At 45.8% G+C, this 19050-nt stretch overlaps 1 protein-coding gene across 1 annotated transcript in view; it reads right to left on the bottom strand.

The window, feature by feature from the left end:
- Positions 1–19050, bottom strand: part of SLC8A2 (solute carrier family 8 member A2) — a 61273-nt gene that overhangs the window by 16826 nt on the left and 25397 nt on the right. Inside the window, exon 3 of the mRNA XM_087971209.1 lies at positions 1415–1518. Within this exon, the coding sequence (XP_087827335.1) occupies positions 1415–1518 (104 nt within the window). The remainder of the gene's footprint in view (positions 1–1414; positions 1519–19050) is intronic.

Raw genomic sequence — 19050 nt, 5'->3', positions numbered from 1 at the left:
GGACTTCGACTCCCAGAATTCCCCAGCCAGCATGCTTTAAGAGGAGTGGACTTCAATTCCCAGAATTCCCCAGCCAGCATGCTTTAAGAGGAGTGGACTTTGACTCCCAGAATTCCCCAGCCAGCATGCTTTAAGAGGAGTGGACTTCAATTCCCAGAATTCCCCAGCCAGCATGCTTTAAGAGGAGTGGATTTCAATTCCCAGTGAATTCCCCAGCCAACATGCTTCAAGAGGAGTGGACTTCAATTCCCAGAATTCCCCAGCCAGCATGCTTTAAGAGGAGTGGATTTCAATTCCCAGAATTCCCCAGCCAGCATGTTTTAAGAGGAGTGGACTTCGACTCCCAGAATTCCCAGCCAGCATGCTTTAAGAGGAGTGAATTTCAATTCCCAGAATTCCCCAGCCAGCATGCTTTAGGAGAAGTGGACTTCAATTCCCAGAATTCCCCAGCCAGCATGCTTTAGGAGGAGTGGACTTCAATTCCCAGAATTCCCCAGCCAGCATGCTTTAGGAGGAGTGGACTTCAATTCCCAGAATTCCCCAGCCAACATGCTTTAATAGGGGTGGACTTCAATTCCCAGAATTCCCCAGCCAACATGCTTTAATAAGGGTGGATTTCAATTCCCAGAATTCCCCAGCCAGCATGTTTTAAGAGGAGTGGATTTCAATTCCCAGAATTCCCCAGCCAGCATGCTTTAAGAGGAGTGGATTTCAATTCCCAGAATTCCCCAGCCAACATGCTTTAAGAGGAGTGGACTTCAATTCCCAGAATTCCCCAGCCAACATGCTTTAAGAGGAGTGGACTTCAACTCCCAGAATTCCCCAGCCAGCATGCTTTAAGAGGAGTGGACTTCGACTCCCAGAATTCCCCAGCCAGCATGCTTTAAGAGGAGTGGACTTCAACTCCCAGAATTCCCCAGCCAACATGCTTCAAGAGGAGTGGACTTCAACTCCCAGAATTCCCCAGCCAACATGCTTTAAGAGGAGTGGACTTCAATTCCCAGAATTCCCCAGCCAACATGCTTTAAGAGGAGTGGACTTCAACTCCCAGAATTCCCCAGCCAGCATGCTTTAAGAGGAGTGGACTTCGACTCCCAGAATTCCCCAGCCAACATGCTTCAAGAGGAGTGGACTTCAATTCCCAGAATTCCCCAGCCAGCATGCTTTAAGAGGAGTGGACTTCAACTCCCAGAATTCCCCAGCCAACATGCTTTAATAAGGGTGGACTTCAACTCCCAGAATTCCCCAGCCAGCATGCTTTAAGAGGAGTGGACTTCAATTCCCAGAATTCCCCATTAAGATGAGTTGATTTCACCAGCCAGCCAGCCCTAAAGCCACCCCATATTACCACCTCCATAGGGCCTATTTTGCTCCTGCCCTAGAGAGGGTTTCCTCCTCCTGACACTCCACTCACCAGAAATCCCCCTTTTCAACCAACGGGGCTGGCCCAGTTCAATGAAGAAACTGTCTTTTTTCTCATATTCTTCGACGTCCACAATTTTCACGTGAAGCGATTTTCTGTGCAGCGAGAAAGAGAGAAGAGAGACAACAAACCGACTGATAAAGTCACCCAGCCAGCTTGCATGCCTATGGTGGGATTAGAACTCATCATCTCTTGGGGATTGATCCAAAGTTACCAGCTGATTTTTATGCCTAAAATGGGACTAGAACTCACTGTCTCCTGGTGATTGGCCCAAAGATACCTCCCCCCAGCCAGCTTTCATGGCTAAGGCGGAACTATAACTCACTGTCTCCTGGTGCTTGACCCATAGATATCTCCTAGCCAGTTTTCATTCCTAAAGCAGAACTAGAACTCACAGTCTCCTGGCGATTGGCCCAAAGATACCTTCCCCAGCCAGCTTTCATGACTAAGGCGGAACTATAACTCACTGTCTCCTGGTGCTTGACCCATAGATATCTCCTAGCCAGTTTTCATTCCTAAAGCAGAACTAGAACTCACAGTCTCCTGGCGATTGGCCCAAAGATACCTCCCCCAGCCAGCTTTCATGACTAAGGCGGAACTATAACTCACTGTCTCCTGGTGCTTGACCCATAGATATCTCCTAGCCAGTTTTCATGCCTAAAGCAGAACTAGAACTCACTGTCTCCTGGTGATTGGCCCAAAGATACCTCCCCAGCCAGCTTTCATGGCTAAGGCGGAACTATAACTCACTGTCTCCTGGTGATTGGCCCATAGATATCTCCTAGCCAGTTTTCATGCCTAAAGCAGAACTAGAACTCACTGTCTCCCGGTGATTGGCCCAAAGATACCTCCCCCAGCCAGCTTTCATGGCTAAGGCAGAACTATAACTCACTGTCTCCTGGTGCTTGACCCATAGATATCTCCTAGCCAGCTTTCATGCCTAAAGCAGAACTAGAACTCACTGTCTCCTGGTGATTGGCAAAGATATCTCCCAGCCAGAATTCATGTCTAAAATGGAACAAGAACTCATGGTCTCTGGGCGATTGGCCCAAAGATACCTCCCCCAGCCAGCATTCATGGCTAAGGTGGAACTAGAACTCACTGTCTCCTGGTTCTTAGGCCAGCAGGCCAAAATGACTCAGGTAACCGATTGATAGGTAGCTCTCTGAATGAATCTGTGATTCTGTGAGCAACTCAATCTGCCTGCCTGCTTTGCCTGATTTTAGGTAAAAGTTGCTCTTTTGTTTATAAAAAATTCAATATTTACATACATGGTGTGTTGTGAGTTAATTTTGTGAGTTTGCTTGCAAAGCAAATTTTCAGTGACAGACTCAGGTAGCCGATGGCAGAAAGATAGATCTCTGAATGAATCTGTGATTCTGTGAGCAACTCAATCTGCCTTTTGGGTAAAAGCTGCTCTTTTTTTAAATTAAAAAATTCAATATTTACATAAATATTTATAATATTCACATACAAGCTATGCCCAGCCAGTCACATGACCACCAGGCCACACCCACAAGTTAGGCCACACCCACAGAACCGGTTGTTAAGACATTTGAATCCCACCCCTGTAATTAGGGCAAAGAAGCAATGTTGAGTCGGCCACACCCACCCAGTCACATGACCACCCAGCCACGTCCACCCAGCCAGTCATTAGGGCAGAGAGACCCTTGCTAAAAAATATGAAGCCTGCCCCTGCCCAAAGCCCCCTTCTGCCCACCCCCCATCGCACACACACACAAAAGTGCACACTTTCCTTCTTCAAACTGCATCCTTTGAACGGAAGTGGATTCAGGACTGGCACGGAGGCCTTTTGAGAAAGGAAGAATTCGGCACCGCCTCCCACTGGCCCCCTCCCGGTCACGGCAACGGGGAAGGGTTGCCATGGTAACTGAGATTTTTGTTGTTGACATGATGAAGCCCTAAGAAATCAATTACTGACAAATGATTGGGGGGGGAGGGACTTTCTCCCCCACCCGCCTCCCCACTCCAAAAGGGAGTGGCTGATGGGTTGGGCAGTCAGAGAAAGACCTCATGTCCATCAGAGGATTTGGGGTAGGGGTGGGAAAATAGACAGAGGAAAAACGACAGGTTTCAATTGATTGATCGGTTTGGCTTGATCGATTGGCTTGATCCCAGTTTAGCATTCCTGATCTTAATTGCAACTGGTCCAAACATTTAGGAAAAGAGGGTGCCACATGAGGCAGGCCCCATACATCACCATCTATGTGCCCCTGCCCAGAATCTGAACTCATTCCAAAATCGAGAAATTGCCAAACTACCACAATGATATATCTATCGAGTTTAAAACGGGTATTAAGCCACCTCAGCCAAGAAATTAAAAGATACTTGCTCCTGGGCAGAAAAGCTATGGCAAATCTAGACAGCATACTTAGAAGCAAAGACACCCCTCTACCAACAAAAAACAAACAAAAGACAAACAAAAGGCAACAATGCAAGAGCACACAACAGATACAAACTCAATGGAAACTGCTCCAAACTTGATTGCAGAAAGTACGACTTCAGCAACAGAGTGGTCGATGCCTGGAATGCACCACCTGACTCTGTTGTTACATCCTCAAACCCCCCTACTCCCTTAACCTTAAACTATCCACTATTGACCTCACCCCATTCCTAAGAGGTCTGTAAGGGGCGTGCAAAAGTGCACCATCGTGCCTACCGTCCCTGTCCTTTTGTCCCCAATTATTCGTACCTATTTCATGTATTCATACTCATGTTTATTGGTTCTGCAACCCAACAGGACAGACACAGAGGATAATTAGGACTGCAAAAAACAACAACAACCAATTACTACCAACCTCCCTGCCATCGAGGACCTGTATCCTGCACGAGTCAAAAAGAGGGCTGTGAAAATATCTACAGACCCCTCACATCCCGGACATAAATTGTTTCAACTCCCACCCTCAAAATGACGCTATAGAGCCCTGCACACCAGAAGAACTAGACACAAGGGGAGTTTTTCCCCCGAACACCATCACTCTGCTCAACAAATAATTCCCTCAACACTGTCCAACTATTTACTAAGTCTGCACTACTATTACTATTAATCTTCTCATCACTCCTTATCACCCATCCCCTCCCACTTGGGACTGTATGACTGTAACTTTGTCACTTGTATCCTTACAATTTATATTGGCTATTTCCTAGTATGATTTGATTGCTTATTGTACCCTATGACTATTATTAAGTGTTGTACCTTGTGATTCTTGACTCTTGACAAATGTACCTTTTCTTTTATGTACACTGAGAGCATATGGACCAAGACAAATTCCTTGTGTGTCCAATCACACTTGGCCAATAAAGAATTCTATTCTATTCTATTCTATTCTATTCTATTCTATTCTATTCTATTCTATTCTATTCTATTCTATTCTATTCTATTCTATTCTATTCTATTCTGTTCTATCCTTCTATCCTATCCTATTCTATCCTATCCTATTCCCTTTCTTATTCTATTCTATTCTATTCTATTCTATTCTATTCTATTCTATTCTATTCTATTCTATTCTATTCTATTCTATCTATATTCTATTCTATTCTATTCTATCTATTATATTCTATTCCCTTTCTTATTCTATTCTATTCTATTATTCTATTCTATTCTATTCTATTCTATTCTATTCTATTCTATTCTATCCTATCCTATCCTATCCTATCCTATCCTATCCTATCCTATCCTATCCTATTCCCTTTCTTATTCTATTCTATTCTATTCTATTCTATTCTATTCTATTCTATTCTATTCTCTATTCTATTCTATTCTATTCCCTTTCTTATTCTATTCTATTCTATTCTATTCTATTCTATTCTATTCTATTCTATTCTATTCTATTCTATCCTATCCTATCCTATCCTATCCTATCCTATCTTATCCTATTCCCTTTCTTATTCTATTCTATTCTTATACCTACCATCTTGTAAGCGATTGGCAAATCAAATCAAATAAAAATAAATACATAAATAAGAAAAGTGTGTAGAGTCAAGGTTATGGTTTTTCTCAGTTGCAATGTATGGCTGTGAAAGTTGGACTATAAGGAAGGCTGAGTGCCAAAGAATGGAGGCCTTTGAACTCTGGGGCTGGAGGAGACTCCTGTGAGTCCCTTGGACTGCAAGGCCATCCAGTCGGTCAGTCCTAGAGGACATCAACCCTGAGTGCTCTTTAGAAGGCCAGATCCTGAAGATGAAGCTCAAAGACTTTGGCCACCTCATGAGAAGGAAGGACTCGCTGGAGAAGAGCCGAACGCTGGGAACAATCAAGGGCAATAGAAGAAGAAGGAGGAGGAGGAGGAGGAGGAGGAGGAGGAGGAGGAGGAGGAGGAGGAGGAGGAGGAGGAGGAGGAGGAGGAGGAGGAGGAGGAGGAGGAGGAGGAGAGGGAGGAGAGGAGAAGGAGAGAGAGGAGGAGAAGAAGAAGAAGAAGAAGAAGAAGAAGAAGAAGAAGAAGAAGAAGAAGAAGAAGAAGAAGAAGAAGAAGAAGAAGAAGAAGAAGAAGAAGAAGAAGAAGAAGAAGAAGAAGAAGAAGAAGAAGAAGAAGAAGAAGGGATGGCAGAGAAGGAGGGGCTGGATGGAGTCACCGAAGCAGCTGGCGTGAGCTTCAATGGACTCCAGAAGATGGTAGAGGAAAGGAATTTTTTTTTTCCTTCAAGAGAAGACCGTTATAGGCCATCATAGATCGAGTCGGATTGAAATAGCAGCTTAAGCTGATGGGTTGGGTGGAAATAAATGGATTTTTACTGTAAATTGCTCAAGGAGGAAACTGCTCCTTTCTCTCTCCCTCTCTCCTGACCCCTTTCTAAAGGGTTCTATATCAGTGTTTTTCAATCTTAGCTATTTTAAAATGTCCATCCATCATAATGGATGTGAGCTGGGGAATTCTGGGACTTGAAGTCCGCCCATCTTAAAGCACGCTGGCTGGGGAATTATCAAATGTTACTTATACTCAGCTCTCTTTCTGCTAGGTCAACCTACTCCCTTTAGCCCACACCTCCCTGTAAGACTTATTCTCACAACTCATGTTCATCCTCCTGGCGGGTCGACCAGAGGAACTTCCTGCCTCTTGATTTTAAGGCACCTCGAGGGCATCTCTAGGGAGCTACAATTCTCCTAGGGAAGCCAGCTGAGGGTGACGTGGACACATCCGAGCAGATGCTGACAGACAAAGGCAGGGAAGGAATTTTGCTTATGCTCTGAAGCTATTTGTCTTTGCTGCTGGGATTCTAGCAAGGGAGTCGGTGGCTGTCCTTAAATGCCCGCTTTATGTTAGCAGCCTAATATATTTGGGGTGGGATGGGATGGGATGGGATGAATAGAATAGAATAGAATAGAATAGAATAGAATAACAGAACAGAACAGAACAGAACAGAACAGAATAGAATAGAATAGAATAGAATAGAATAGAATAGAATAGAATTCAGGATAAAATATAATAGAATTCAGGATAAAATAGAATGGAATGGAATGGAATGGAATGAAATAGAATGAAATGGAAGGGAAGGGAACAGAACAGAACAGAACAGAACAGAATAGAATAGAATAGAATTCAGGATAAAATAGAATGGAATGGAATGAAGAATGGAATGGAATGGAATGGAATGGAATAGAATAGAATAGAATAGAATAGAATAGAATAGAATAGAATAGAATATTGAATATTGAATATTGAATATAGAATGGATTGGAATTGTAGAGTTGTAATTGCAGGAATGTTCCAATCTCGGATGGCAAACCTCAGATAAAGAATGTTTCCAAGCAAATACAACTCAGGTAAACAAAGTCACTAATCTAAAGGAGGATTAGAGAGAGGAAGTAAACATATGTTAGACTTTAACTAGAGATAATTAATTGTATGGATTAGTGTACTAAACAGTAACGAAAGTTAAGCAGTAACCAAAGTTAACCAGTGATGGAGGATAACTAAAAATGTGTATAAATACAAGACTAGACTCCAATAAAGATCATCATGATTCAGTTTTTCATGATCAAACAACTCGACTGCCTCATCATTACAACAGGAATGGATTGGAATGGAATAGAAAATAGAATATCGAATATAGAATGGAGTAGAATGGAATAGAGAATAGAATAGAATAACAGAGTTGGAAGAGACCTTGAAGGTCTTCTAGTCCAACTCCCTGCCTAGGCAGGCAACCCTACACCACTTCAGACAAATGTTTATCCAATATCTTTTAAAACACTTCCAGTGTTGGAGCATTCACAACTTCTGGTGGCAAGCAGTTCCACTGATTAATTGTTCTCATGGTCAGGAAATTTCTTCTTCTAAGTTGTTTCCTCTCCTTGATTAGTTTCCATCCATTGCTTCTCGTCCTGCCTTCAGGGGCTTTGGGGAACAACTTTGTCCCCCCTCTTCTTTTGCGATAACCCCTGAGATATTGGAAGCCTGCTCTCATGTCCCTCCCTAGTCTGTCTTTTCATTAAACCAGACCTACCCAATTCCAGCAACTGTTCTTGAACCTGCTTTTTAAGAAAATAAACACGTTTGGAAAAACAAGTCCCTCTACTCTAACTGAGCAACACCATTCCCAACGGGGCCTGGCATTAGCCTCTCAAAACATCCCTTGGTACCGCCGAGATGCAAACAGGCAGATGATGGAGAAGCGGCTCTTTTGCCTCCCGCTAGCAGATGGGGAGGAAGGGTTAGTCAGATCACAATTCCCATTATCCTCAGCTGGCCTGGCCAACAGAGTCATGCTAGATTAGACAGTTTGGAAGCCCTGGCTGATAAGCCAACCAATCTCCTAAGGCAGAGAGGTCTCCAAACTTGGCCACTTTAAGACTTGTGGACTTCAACTCCCAGAATTCTCCAGCCAGCTTATGGGAGTTGAAGTCAGGGGTGGGATTCAAATGTCTTAACAACCGGTTCGGTGGGTGTGGCCTAATTTGTGGGTGTGGCTTGGTGGTCACGTGACTGGCTGGGTGTGGCTTGTATGTAAACATTGTAAATATTTATGTAAATATTGATTTTTTTATTCAAAAAAAAAAAAAGAACAGCTTTTACCCAAAGTCAGGCAAAGCAGGCAGGCAGATTGAGTTGCTTGTGGAAGCACAGATTCACTCACAGATCTATCTTTCTGCAATCTGCTGCCTGAGTCTGTCACATAACATTTGCTTGCACAACGCAGGCAAGTTGGATGGCGCGCATGCGAGATAAGGAGTGACTGGGCAGGGAGGGGAGGGGCGAGCAGGGAAGGGCGGGGCCAACCAGTGGCGTGATTTGCCGGTTCTTCAAACTGCACAGAATGGTAACAACTGGTTCTTTAGAACCGGTCCAAACTGGTAAAATCCCACCCCTGGTTGAAATCCACAAGTCTTAAAGTTGCCAAGTTTGGAGACCTCTATCCTAAGGGTTTCATGCTGGTGTGAAACCATCTCTAACACCAGCTACTGATCTTGGTTTGTATGTGGGGAAACTTGGAGTCGGTATTCTGGGTTTTTTTTGTAGACTGCGTTGGAAAAACTCCTCCTTGAAACTCTGCAAAGTTTTTTGCCAATCACTTATGTCAGACTAGTTCAAGTGTTTTTCAAGCTTGGCTACTTGAAGATGGCTGGACTTCAACTCCCAGAATTCCCCAGCTAGCTTTCGAACGAACTCTAAGACGTGTGGGCTTCAACTCCCAGAATTCCAAGCTGGAATTCTGGGAATTCTGGGAGTCCAGCCATCTTCAAGTAGCCAAGCTTGAAAAACACTGACCTACCATAGACGGAGGTCTCCAGCCTGCCACCATCGCCTTCCTATGGGATGTCAAAGGAAGCGTTCTCGAAGACGAGCTTGACTCCAGATAATTTAATGGACCTGTCCATCCTAGCTGGTCCATTAAATTAATCTGGATTCAACCTCCGCCTTCAAGAAAGTTCCTCCCTAGGGTAGATTTCCTCCATATTCCTTTGGCTGCTTTTGTAGGAAATGGAGTGGCAGCATCTGGGGGTGGAGTTAAGAGAGGGATTACCCTGGAATCTGTACGTAGTCACAAGTAAACCCCTCTTGAATTCCACTGACTGTTATCTAACTTCAAGCAAGTGCTAATGCTGGTTGATAAGATACTTTTACAAAGGCTTTTTAGCAATAAATCAACTTTCATTGGACCTTCATATGTAGTTCTGGTCTTTCACATCTGATGTCATGCCCGTCGGAGTCTGAATCCGAGGAGGAAGACGGACAGCTGACAGGAAGTGGGAGTGTGTGGCTCCGTTGGCTGTGGAGGAAACTGGGGAAGGGCAAAGTCCGGCTGGGCAGAGCAGGAGAGAGGTAGAACAAGGGAGAGGGAGTTCAGAGGAAGACCCAAGCCCACCCCCTCTTCATCCTAGGGCACACAGGGAGGAACGGAGAAGGGAGCAACATGGGTTGTGTGGCTTATGGGGGAGGAAAGGGCCCTGATTCCCTTCATTAGCCATAGTGGGGAAGAAAGTTTAAAAGAGATGCACGCTGAATGTGGCAGCTGCTGGGAACAAACATGAGTTTATCTTGTGCTGACTTTGCTTATCTGTGTTCCTGGTGTCTTCCCAACCATGTTGAGTTCTTGCTTTGCCTTCCCCTCTGGAATTCTTGCTCCTTCCCTGTCAAACTAACTGCCTCATTTTGGCTTGAGTGGACTTATAATTACAGTTTGTGTTGACCATGTTTTGGACTTGATTCCCTGCAGCCAAAGGCTGTTCCTGGGAGAGTTTTTCTCCAGCCCAGAAGGTAACCAGGACATTGGGGGCAAAGTTGGAGCTAATAAATGGAGTCCTACTGATTATCTGACTGTGTTGCATTTGTGCCATGCCCCTTTGGGTCATCACACTTACTGACCCTTCCAAGATATTTATTTCAAATGCCCAGCGATGGATTTCCTCGTTGTCACTGCCATTTTTGCTTCATTTCCCCTTTCTCCCCCACAAAGATCAGTCAAAAGTACCCCAGCACTGCTCCAAAGACAGACAAGCTCCCCCATCGAGGGAAACCCACCAAGATCTCACCAGGCCAAGATCCATTCTGTTTCCACCTGTAAGATTCACAGCCCTCTTTAATTCCAGAGAAGAGAAGTGATCTCATTCAAGAATTGGCCTAGCCAGCCCATCAGGCAGGGTAGCGTTTCCCCAGAGTGAAGGCAAGAAAAGGTTGCCTGGTTCTATTTTTAAATATTTTTCCATGCCAGGGAGAAACAGAACTGAACAACTCTTGGGCCCTTGTCACTCTAGGTGGATCTCTTTAGAGGAGGTCTGTAAGCCGTGAATTATTTAACCCTTTCTTTCCCTTTTCTTCAAGGCCGACTTCATTCACGCCAGCTCCCAAGAATGACAAATAGCGATAGAAGAGAAAGTTTGCAGCCTGGGGTTGAATGGTGGGGTCCTTGGGGGTCTCTCAGCCGGATGGTTTTCTTGCAGATGTTTCACAACCCAACTAAGTAACATCGTCAGTACTAGGAGGGAGTGGGGTTTGTGGAGTGGAGGAGGAGGAGGACTGTAGGGTCCTTGGGGCTCTCTGAGCTTGATAGTTTCTTTGCAGATGTTTCATGACCCTACCAGGTAACATCATCAGTTTGTGGAGAGGAGGAGGAGGAGGAGGAGGAGGAGGAGAAGGAGAAGGAGAAGGAGAAGGAGAAGGAGAAGGAGGTGCTCTCTGAGCTTGGAGTTTTGCAGACCTTCCTTTTAGGGTTTTGCAACAAGCCTATCTATTTTCTTCCATCCAGCGGCCGCTGGAGCACTTCCTTCCTTCCTTCCTTCCTTCCTTCCTTCCTTCCTTCCTTCCTTCCTTCCTTCCTTCCTTCCTTCCTTTCTTCCTCCATTGCACCTTTTCCAGCCAAGATCCACTCCTTCCACTCTTCCACCCACCCTGGGTATTTATCTATCAATCAATTATCTATGTATAGTATCCATCAATCAATCATTCTCTCTCTCCTTCTTTCTCTCCTTCTCTCTCTCTCTCTCCTTCTCTCTCCCTCCTCTCTCTCTCTCCTTCTCTCTCTCCCCCTTCTCTCTCCCTCTCCTCCCTCTCTCCTCCTCTCTCTCTCCCTCTCTCTCTCTCTCTCTCCTCTCTCTCTCTCCTCTCTCCTTTCTCTCTCTCCTTCTCTCTCTCTCCTTCTCTCTCTCTCTCCTTCTGTCTCTCTCTCCTTCTTTCTCTCCTTCTCTCTCTCTCTCCTTCTCTTTCCCTCTCCTCCCTCTCTCCTCCCTCTCTCTCCCCTTCTCTCTCTCTCTCCTCTGTCTCCCCTTCTCTCTCCTTCTCCTTCTCTCTCTCTCTCCTCTCTCCTTCTCTCTCTCTCCTTCTCTCTCTCCCCTTCTCTCTCCTTCTGTCTCTCTCTCCTTCTTCCTCTCCTTCTCTCTCCCTCTCCTTCTCTCTCTCTCTCTCTCTCTCTCACACACACACACATACACACACCATCTCATTTTTGGATCTTCTCCGGACCCTCCTCTCCTGCGTTCCTCACCCCCCCGTGCTAAATTTAGCGCCGCAGACAGAAACCGGTGACAGGTAGCAAACAAATAACCCGCGCTGAACAAAAAACCCGGCCGCCTTTGGGGAAATGTTGGAAAACACCATCCATCATCGCCCGGCTCTTGGATCAAGAGAGGCCAGGGAGGGCTCGTGACACCCGGCCAGAGGAGGGATGAGAGCGGCGGGCGGCGGGTGGAGGCGGCTCAATTACACTCCGGAGTGTCGTGCTCGGAAATAAATGCACCAGGAGGCGGAGGGATGTTGGCGGGGGCGTGTTGTGAGAAGGGGGGTCCCTCCTGCAGCAGGGCTGGACTCATCCCGCCCGGTTTTGCTGTCTGGGAGGGCGAGCAAGAATTAGGATGGCTCCGTTCTCGGCCTTTGACTTTCTGGGGTGGTGGAATAACGGGACCACAGAGCTGGGAGGGGGACTTAGAGGTCTTCTAGCCCAACCCTTGCTCAAGCGCTGTTCCCGAGACAAAGGGGACACTCTTGGTCAGCCATTGCAACCGGATCTCAGCCCCTCTTCCCCTGCCTGGAGCCCTTTGAGCCCCCCCGGCCTCTCCCACCCTCGAGCGGCAGTGAAGGAGCCGGCGCGGCGGCGCTGCTGGAGGAGCCACGGGCTTCTTCTCCTGGAGAGGCGAGCCGCGCCGGCCTGGGCTGTGTGGGCGGACGGTGGAGAATTCGCCGGCTGCGACGGCGGGGGTGGATTTGGCAGCCGCCAGAAACGAGAACACGCGCGAGGGTGCGAATTGCATGTGCCACTGTTGAAGCACGAAAGAGCCGCGCTGCTCAGGTGCGGAACTTGGCTGCCAGGACGACGGAGAAGGAGGGAGGGAGGGAGGGAGGGAGGGAGGAGAGAAAAGAGGAGCGAGGAACGAATGAAGGGAGGGAGGAAGGAAGGAAAGAAAGAAAGAAGAGAAAAGAGGGAGGGAGAGAGGGGGAGGGAGGAAGAAGGAAGGAAGGAAAAAGGGAAAAGAGGGAGGGAGGAATGAAGAAAGGAAGAGAGGGAGGGAGGGAGGAAAGGAAGGAAGGAAAGAAGGGGAAAGGGGAGTGTGGAAGGAAGGAAGAGAGGGAGGGAGGGAAGAAGGAAGGGAGGGAGGAAGAGAGGGAGGGAGGAAGGGAGGAAAGAAGGAAGGAAAGAAGGAAGGGAAAAGAGGGAGTGAGGAAGGAAGGAAGGAAGGAAGAGAGGGAGGGAGGAAAGGAGGAAGAAGGGAAAAGAGAGAGAGGGATGGAGGAAGAAGGAAGGAAGGAAGGAAGGAAGAGGAGGGAGGGAGGGAGGAGGAAGGGAGGGAGGAAGGAAAGAAGGGAGGAAAAAGGGAAAGAGGGAGAGAGGAATGAAGAAAGGAAGGAAGAGAAGGAGGGAGGGAGGAAAGGAAGAAAGGAAAGAAGAGGGGGAGTGGGGAAGGAAGGAAAAGAGGGAGAGAGGGAGAGAAGGAAGGAAGGAAGAGAGGGAGGGAGGAGGAAGGGAGGAAGGAAGGAAAGAAGGAAGGAAAAGGGGAAAATAAGGAGGGAGGAAGGAAGGAAGGAAGGAAGAGAGGGAGGGAGGGAGGAAAGGAAGGAAGAAGAGAAAAGAGGAGTAAGGAATGAAGAAAGGAAGGAAGAGAGGGAGGGAGGGAGGAAACAAGGAAGGAAAAAGAGAAAAGGGAGGGAGCAAGAAAAGGAAGGAAGGAAAAAGAGAAAAGAGAAGGAACGAGGGAGAGAGGGAGGGAGGAAAAGAGAAAAGGGAGGGAGCAAAGAGGGTAGGAGGGAGGAAGGAAGGAAGGAAGGAAGGAAGGAAGGAAGGAAGGAAGGAAGGAACTGAGAAACTTCTCCCCACAAACCCCCCTTCCCTTCTAGCACTGATGACATTCCCTAGTTGGGTCACGAAACGTCTGCCAGAAAACCACCAAGTTCAGTGAGCCCAAGGACTCCAAATATTATTATTATTTTCATTTTGAAATCTCTAGGTAGCACTGAAGATCCCTGGGCCTGTGAGTTCGATCCTAGGTTAGAGGCTAATATTTGAAATAGACTCTCCTGCTCGAGCAGGGGGTTGGACTAGATGACCTCCAGGGTCCCTTCCAACTCTGTTATTCTCTGTTCTCTCTCCTCCTCCTCCTTCTCCTGATGATAGTCTCTCCAGTCCAGCTTAGGAACCCAGGGGGGATAATTGCTTCCTTTATCCTTAGGCTTACAGGAGATTAAGCGCTACTACTTTGCCCGATGACTTGGTTTGGGGGGGAGGGGAGGGAGGGGAGGGGAGGGAAAGGTGGATGAGCAGAAGAAGAGAATTGGCAGAAGGGGAGGGGTTGACCTTGCTGGGGAAGGAGCAGGAGGCACAGCTGGCATATTAACAGCAGACCAGGGATGGGGAGCCACAACTTCTGGATTAAGTTCCTCATGGAAAGAAGTAGTTTTTGAGTGAAGTTTCAACCCAGATAGTATTTTTTAAAAAATGGCCTGGAATCCATTGGCTTTGGAGGCAGAATAATTTTAAATTCCCTTCCTTCCAGGGGTGGGTTTCTACCCGTTCGCACCTATTCGCTAGAACTGGTTGTTTTAATTCTAAGCAGTTGGAAGAACCGGTTGTTAGAAGAAATTACAGGCCTAATCCTGTAAGGAAGGCAGGAAGGAAACATTCTGGTGTTGCTTACAGAAACTGCCTCTCCATTAACCCTTATTACATTCTTGGCAGGACTAAACTTCCTGTCTCAGGAACTTCTCTGGAGTGTTTTTCCCCCTCCTTTGCTGGTACTTTGCTTGTGTGGAGTGACCATTCAAAGTTACAATGGCACTGAAAAAAGTGACTTATGACCGTTTTTCACACTTACGACTGATGCAGCATCCCTCACAGTCATGAGAGGCCAGGCGAGGAGATGTGTGCCTCCCTGTGAGTGATGTTGAGTTGGCCACACCCAGCCGATAACATGACCACCAAGCCACGCCCACCCAGTCACATGACCGCCGAACCACGCCCACCAACTAAGCCACGCCCACAGAACCGGTTGTTAACAAATTGGAATCCCACCCCTGCTTCCTTCCCTCCCCTCCCTTTATTCTGCACTCCTTTTCAGAAGGAATACATCTATTTGTTTGCTTCTGGATTAGATCTTTAGCCTGCTTCCCCGGCCTAAAGTAGATCTAATAGAAGAAAAAAAGCCCCTTTGGGTTCACGAGGTTCTGAGGAGGTCTAAGGCAGCCCGGCTGGGGAGCTACGGTCCTCCTCTATGACTTGTGGACTTCAACTCCCAGAATTCCAGAGTCAGCCATGTTGGTGTCAACTCATCAAATATTTCTATGGTCTTTTTTAGAGTTGCCAACAGAAAGGGAGGGGGGAGCAGTGCAGCAGCTTGCAAACCGAAAGTGCATTCCATAAATGTTTTCAAAGATTGTAACTAGGTGACTGAATTTTCTGCAAAATTCCAACTGGAGAGCATGATAGATGGCTTTGGGCTATGGATGTGTCCCATTGGAGAATATGAATTAGGATACACCCGGCGGGTGGGGGGGAAACCAGGGTCAAGGGTGACAAGGAATGATGTGTCTCAAGAGTCGGCTACACCCAGGCAGTGCCGGCCATGTTAACTCCCAATAAATCCTTTCGAAGTTTTGGAAGTTTGGCTCGAGACTCATGATTTAAATGGGGGTCACTGGCAGAATCCTGACCATGAATTCTGGGAGTTGAAATCCACAGGTCATAAAATAGCTCCTGGTCCAAGGCAAGGCTTTTTCAACTTCCTGTCCTCCAGATGTGTCGATCTACGCCTAGAAGTGTGGTAGCCCAGAGGTGGAGTTCTCCCCTCACCATCAGGAGGCTGTGAGTTCGATCCGAGGTAGAGGCTAATATTTGGAATAGACTCTCCTGCTTGAGCAGTGGAGAGAGTAAGAAGGAAGGGATGGAGGGAAGGAAGGAAAGAAAGAAAAAGGAAGAAAGAAGAGATTGATAAAGGAAGGAAGGAAAGAAAGAAAGGAAGAAAAAGGGAGGGAGAGAAAGAAGGGAGGGATGGAGGGAAGGAAGGAAAGAAAGAAAAAGGAAGAAAGAAGAGATTGATAAAGGAAAGGAAGGAAGGAAAGAAAGGAAGAAAGGGAGGGAGAGAAAGAAGGGAGGGATGGAGGGAAGGAAGGAAAGAAAGAAAAAGGAAGAAAGAAGAGATTGATAAAAGGAAGGAAGGAAATAAAGGGAGGGGGAGAAAGAAGGGAGGGATGGAAGGAAGGAAGGAAGGAAAGAAAGAGAAAGAAAGAAGAGAGTGATGGAAGGAAAGAAAGAGAGGAAGAAGAAAGGGAGGGAGAGAAGGGAGGGATGGAGGGAAGGAAAGAAAAGAAAGAAAAAGGAAGAAAGAAAGAAAGAATGAAAGAAAGAAAGAAAGAAAGAAGAAAGAAAGAAAGAAAGAAAGAAAGAAAGAAAGAAAGAAAGAAAGAAAGAAAGAAAGAAAGAAAGAAAGAAAGAAAGGAGTGATAAAAGGAAGAAGGAAGGAAGGAAAGAAAGGGAAGGAAAGAAGAAAGAGAGGGAGAGAAGGGAGGGATGGAGGAAGGAAGGAAAGAAAGAAAAAGGAAGGAAGAAAGAAAGAAGAGAGTGATAAAAGGAAGGAAGAAAGAAAGAAAGAAAGAAAGAGAAAGAAAGAAAGAAAGAAAGAAAGAAAGAAGAGAATGATAAAAGGAAGAAGAAAGGAAGGAAGGAAAGAAAGGAAGAAGAAAGAGAGGGAGAGAAGGGAGGGATGGAGGGAAGGAAGGAAAGAAAGAAAAAGGAAGGAAGAAAGAAGAAGAGAGTGATAAAAGGAAGAAGGAAGGAAGGAAAGAAAGAAAGAAGAGAGTGATAAAAGGAAGAAGGAAGGAAGGAAAGAAAGGAAGAAGAAAGAGAGGGAGAGAAGGGAGGGATGGAGGGAAGGAAGGAAAGAAAGAAAAAGGAAGGAAGAAAGAAAGAAGAGAGTGATAAAAGGAAGAAGGAAGGAAAGAAAGAAAGAAAGAAGAGAGTGATAAAAGGAAGAAGGAAGGAAGGAAGAAAACAATTCTTCATTAATTTCCTCGTGTTTGTCAGCAAACCTCATGAAGGGAGGCGTAGAGACGGGGGGAGCACAAAGCATCACCCAGAGTGTCCAATCAATATCACTCAATGCCTCTTTTCCGGCTGCCCGGTTGGGAGGCGGCCAGGCCAACACCCGACACGAAGCCCCGCTGGGAGTTCTTCCAAAAGCCTCCAAGCCTGGAGCTCCTGTCTCCAAGGGCTCAGCTTCCATCCAGACTCTCCCAAGAAGAATCACTCAAGGGGGAAAGTACTCCGGACTTGCTCCGGCACAGAGTCCCCTGCTCAGAGCTGGACCACTGAACCATCGCCTGGCTTAGCCGAGGAGATTCTGGCCCCAAAGGGAAATCCAGGGCCCACTTGAGGGACAGGGACAGGCTAGGAACACGAACTCTCTGTCGGTCTGTCTGTCTGTCTATCTATCTATCTATCTATCTATCTATCTATCTATCTACGGTATCCATCAATCATAGACAGACAGAGAGAGAGAGAGAGAGAGAGAGATAGAGAGAAAGAAAGATATGATTGATTGATGGATACTGTAGATAGATGATTGATTGATTGATACTGTAGATTGATGATTGATTGATAGATATAGATACCATAGAGATGATTAATTGATAGAAAATAGATAGATAGATAGATAGAGAGAGAGAGAGAGGATATAGAGAGGATTGATTGATGGATACTATAGATAGATGATTGATAGATATAGATCCCATAGAGATGATTAATTGATTGAATATAGATAGATAGATAGATATAGATATAGATATATCACTATCTCACTATCTATCTATCTATCCATCTATCTATCCATCTATCTATATCAATCAATCATCTATCTACAGTATCAATCATCTCTCTCTCTCTCTCTCTTTCTCTATCTATATTCAATCAATTAATCATCTCTATGGTATCTATATCTATCAATCAATCATCAATCTACAGAATCAATCAATCATCTATCTAGAGTATCCATCAATCAATCATATCTTTCTTTCTCTCTATCCTATCTATCTATCTATCTATCTATCTATCTCTCTTTCTCTGTCTCTCTTATCTATCTATCTATCTATCTATCTATATCTATCTATCTATCTATCTATCTATCTATCTATCTATCTATCTATCTATCTATCATCTCTCTCTTTCTCTTCTCTCTTATCTATCTATCTATCTATCTATCTATCTATCTATCTATCTATCATTTTCTATCATCTATCTATCTATCTATCTATCTATCTATCTATCTATCTCTCTCTCTATCTCTATCTATCCATCCATCCATCCATCCATCTATCTATCCATCTATCTATCCATCTATCCATCCATCCATCCATCTCTCCATCCTCTCTCTCTCTATCTATCTATCTATCAGTTGTGGCGCTAAGTCGAGGACTTCCTCTAAATCTAACATCCCCATTTCCATTTTCCCAAAATATCGACATCTGTTAGTCAGGGCAAGTTCTCATCTTTCCGGAACCCTGTTTAAAACTCTGGAACTTGGATTTTATTCATCTGGAAAATGTTGGCAAAGGTCATCTCACTGGAAGCCGCCCCCTCCTCTCCCCTCTCGGCTCCTGCCATCATCACCCTCCTCCTCCTCCTCCTCCCGAGGTCGGTCGGCTATTTCCGTTTTAAATCCCAGCCTGAAAAGCGAGTGATGGGCCGGGAAGAAGGAAGGGGCCTCACTTTCTCCACTCAGCTTCTTTGGCTCGGCTCCCAGCCTTTCAAAACGTACCAACCCCCCCCCCATTTTTTTTTGGACATCATCCCAGAGAAGGAAGGGGGAGAGAAAGCGACCCTCCCCCCCCCTCAGTGATTGCTTTAAATGACAGAGCGCCAGATTGGAGGGAAGCTTTGCAACCCCAAATTCTTCGCCCGGGATAATGAATTTAAATTGTAGCTTTATTCTCTTTTGCTTATTTTTTTTCTAATAAAACAGTCTTTAGAAAAATAAAAAAGGGCATTGTGCAAGGATGGGGATAAAGTTTAGGCTGGATCTGGAAAGAGGTTGTTTTGATTTTTTTTTAAAAAAAACACTGAATTTTTGAATGCTTACATGATCTACCACTGGCTTAATCTCTCTCTCTCTCCCTCTCCCTCTCCCCCCGTCTCCCTCTCCCTCTTTCTCTCTCTCTCCCTCTCTCTTCCCCCCTCTCTCTCCCTCTCCCTCT

This window comes from Notechis scutatus, chromosome 8, assembly GCF_049901735.1.
Source record: "Notechis scutatus isolate UNSWTSFEM ecotype Mainland chromosome 8, rNotScu1.2, whole genome shotgun sequence".
Taxonomy (NCBI): Eukaryota; Metazoa; Chordata; class Lepidosauria; order Squamata; family Elapidae; genus Notechis; species Notechis scutatus.
The sequence above is the reverse complement of the archived record's forward strand: the minus strand, read 5'-3'. Positions and strand labels throughout refer to the sequence as shown.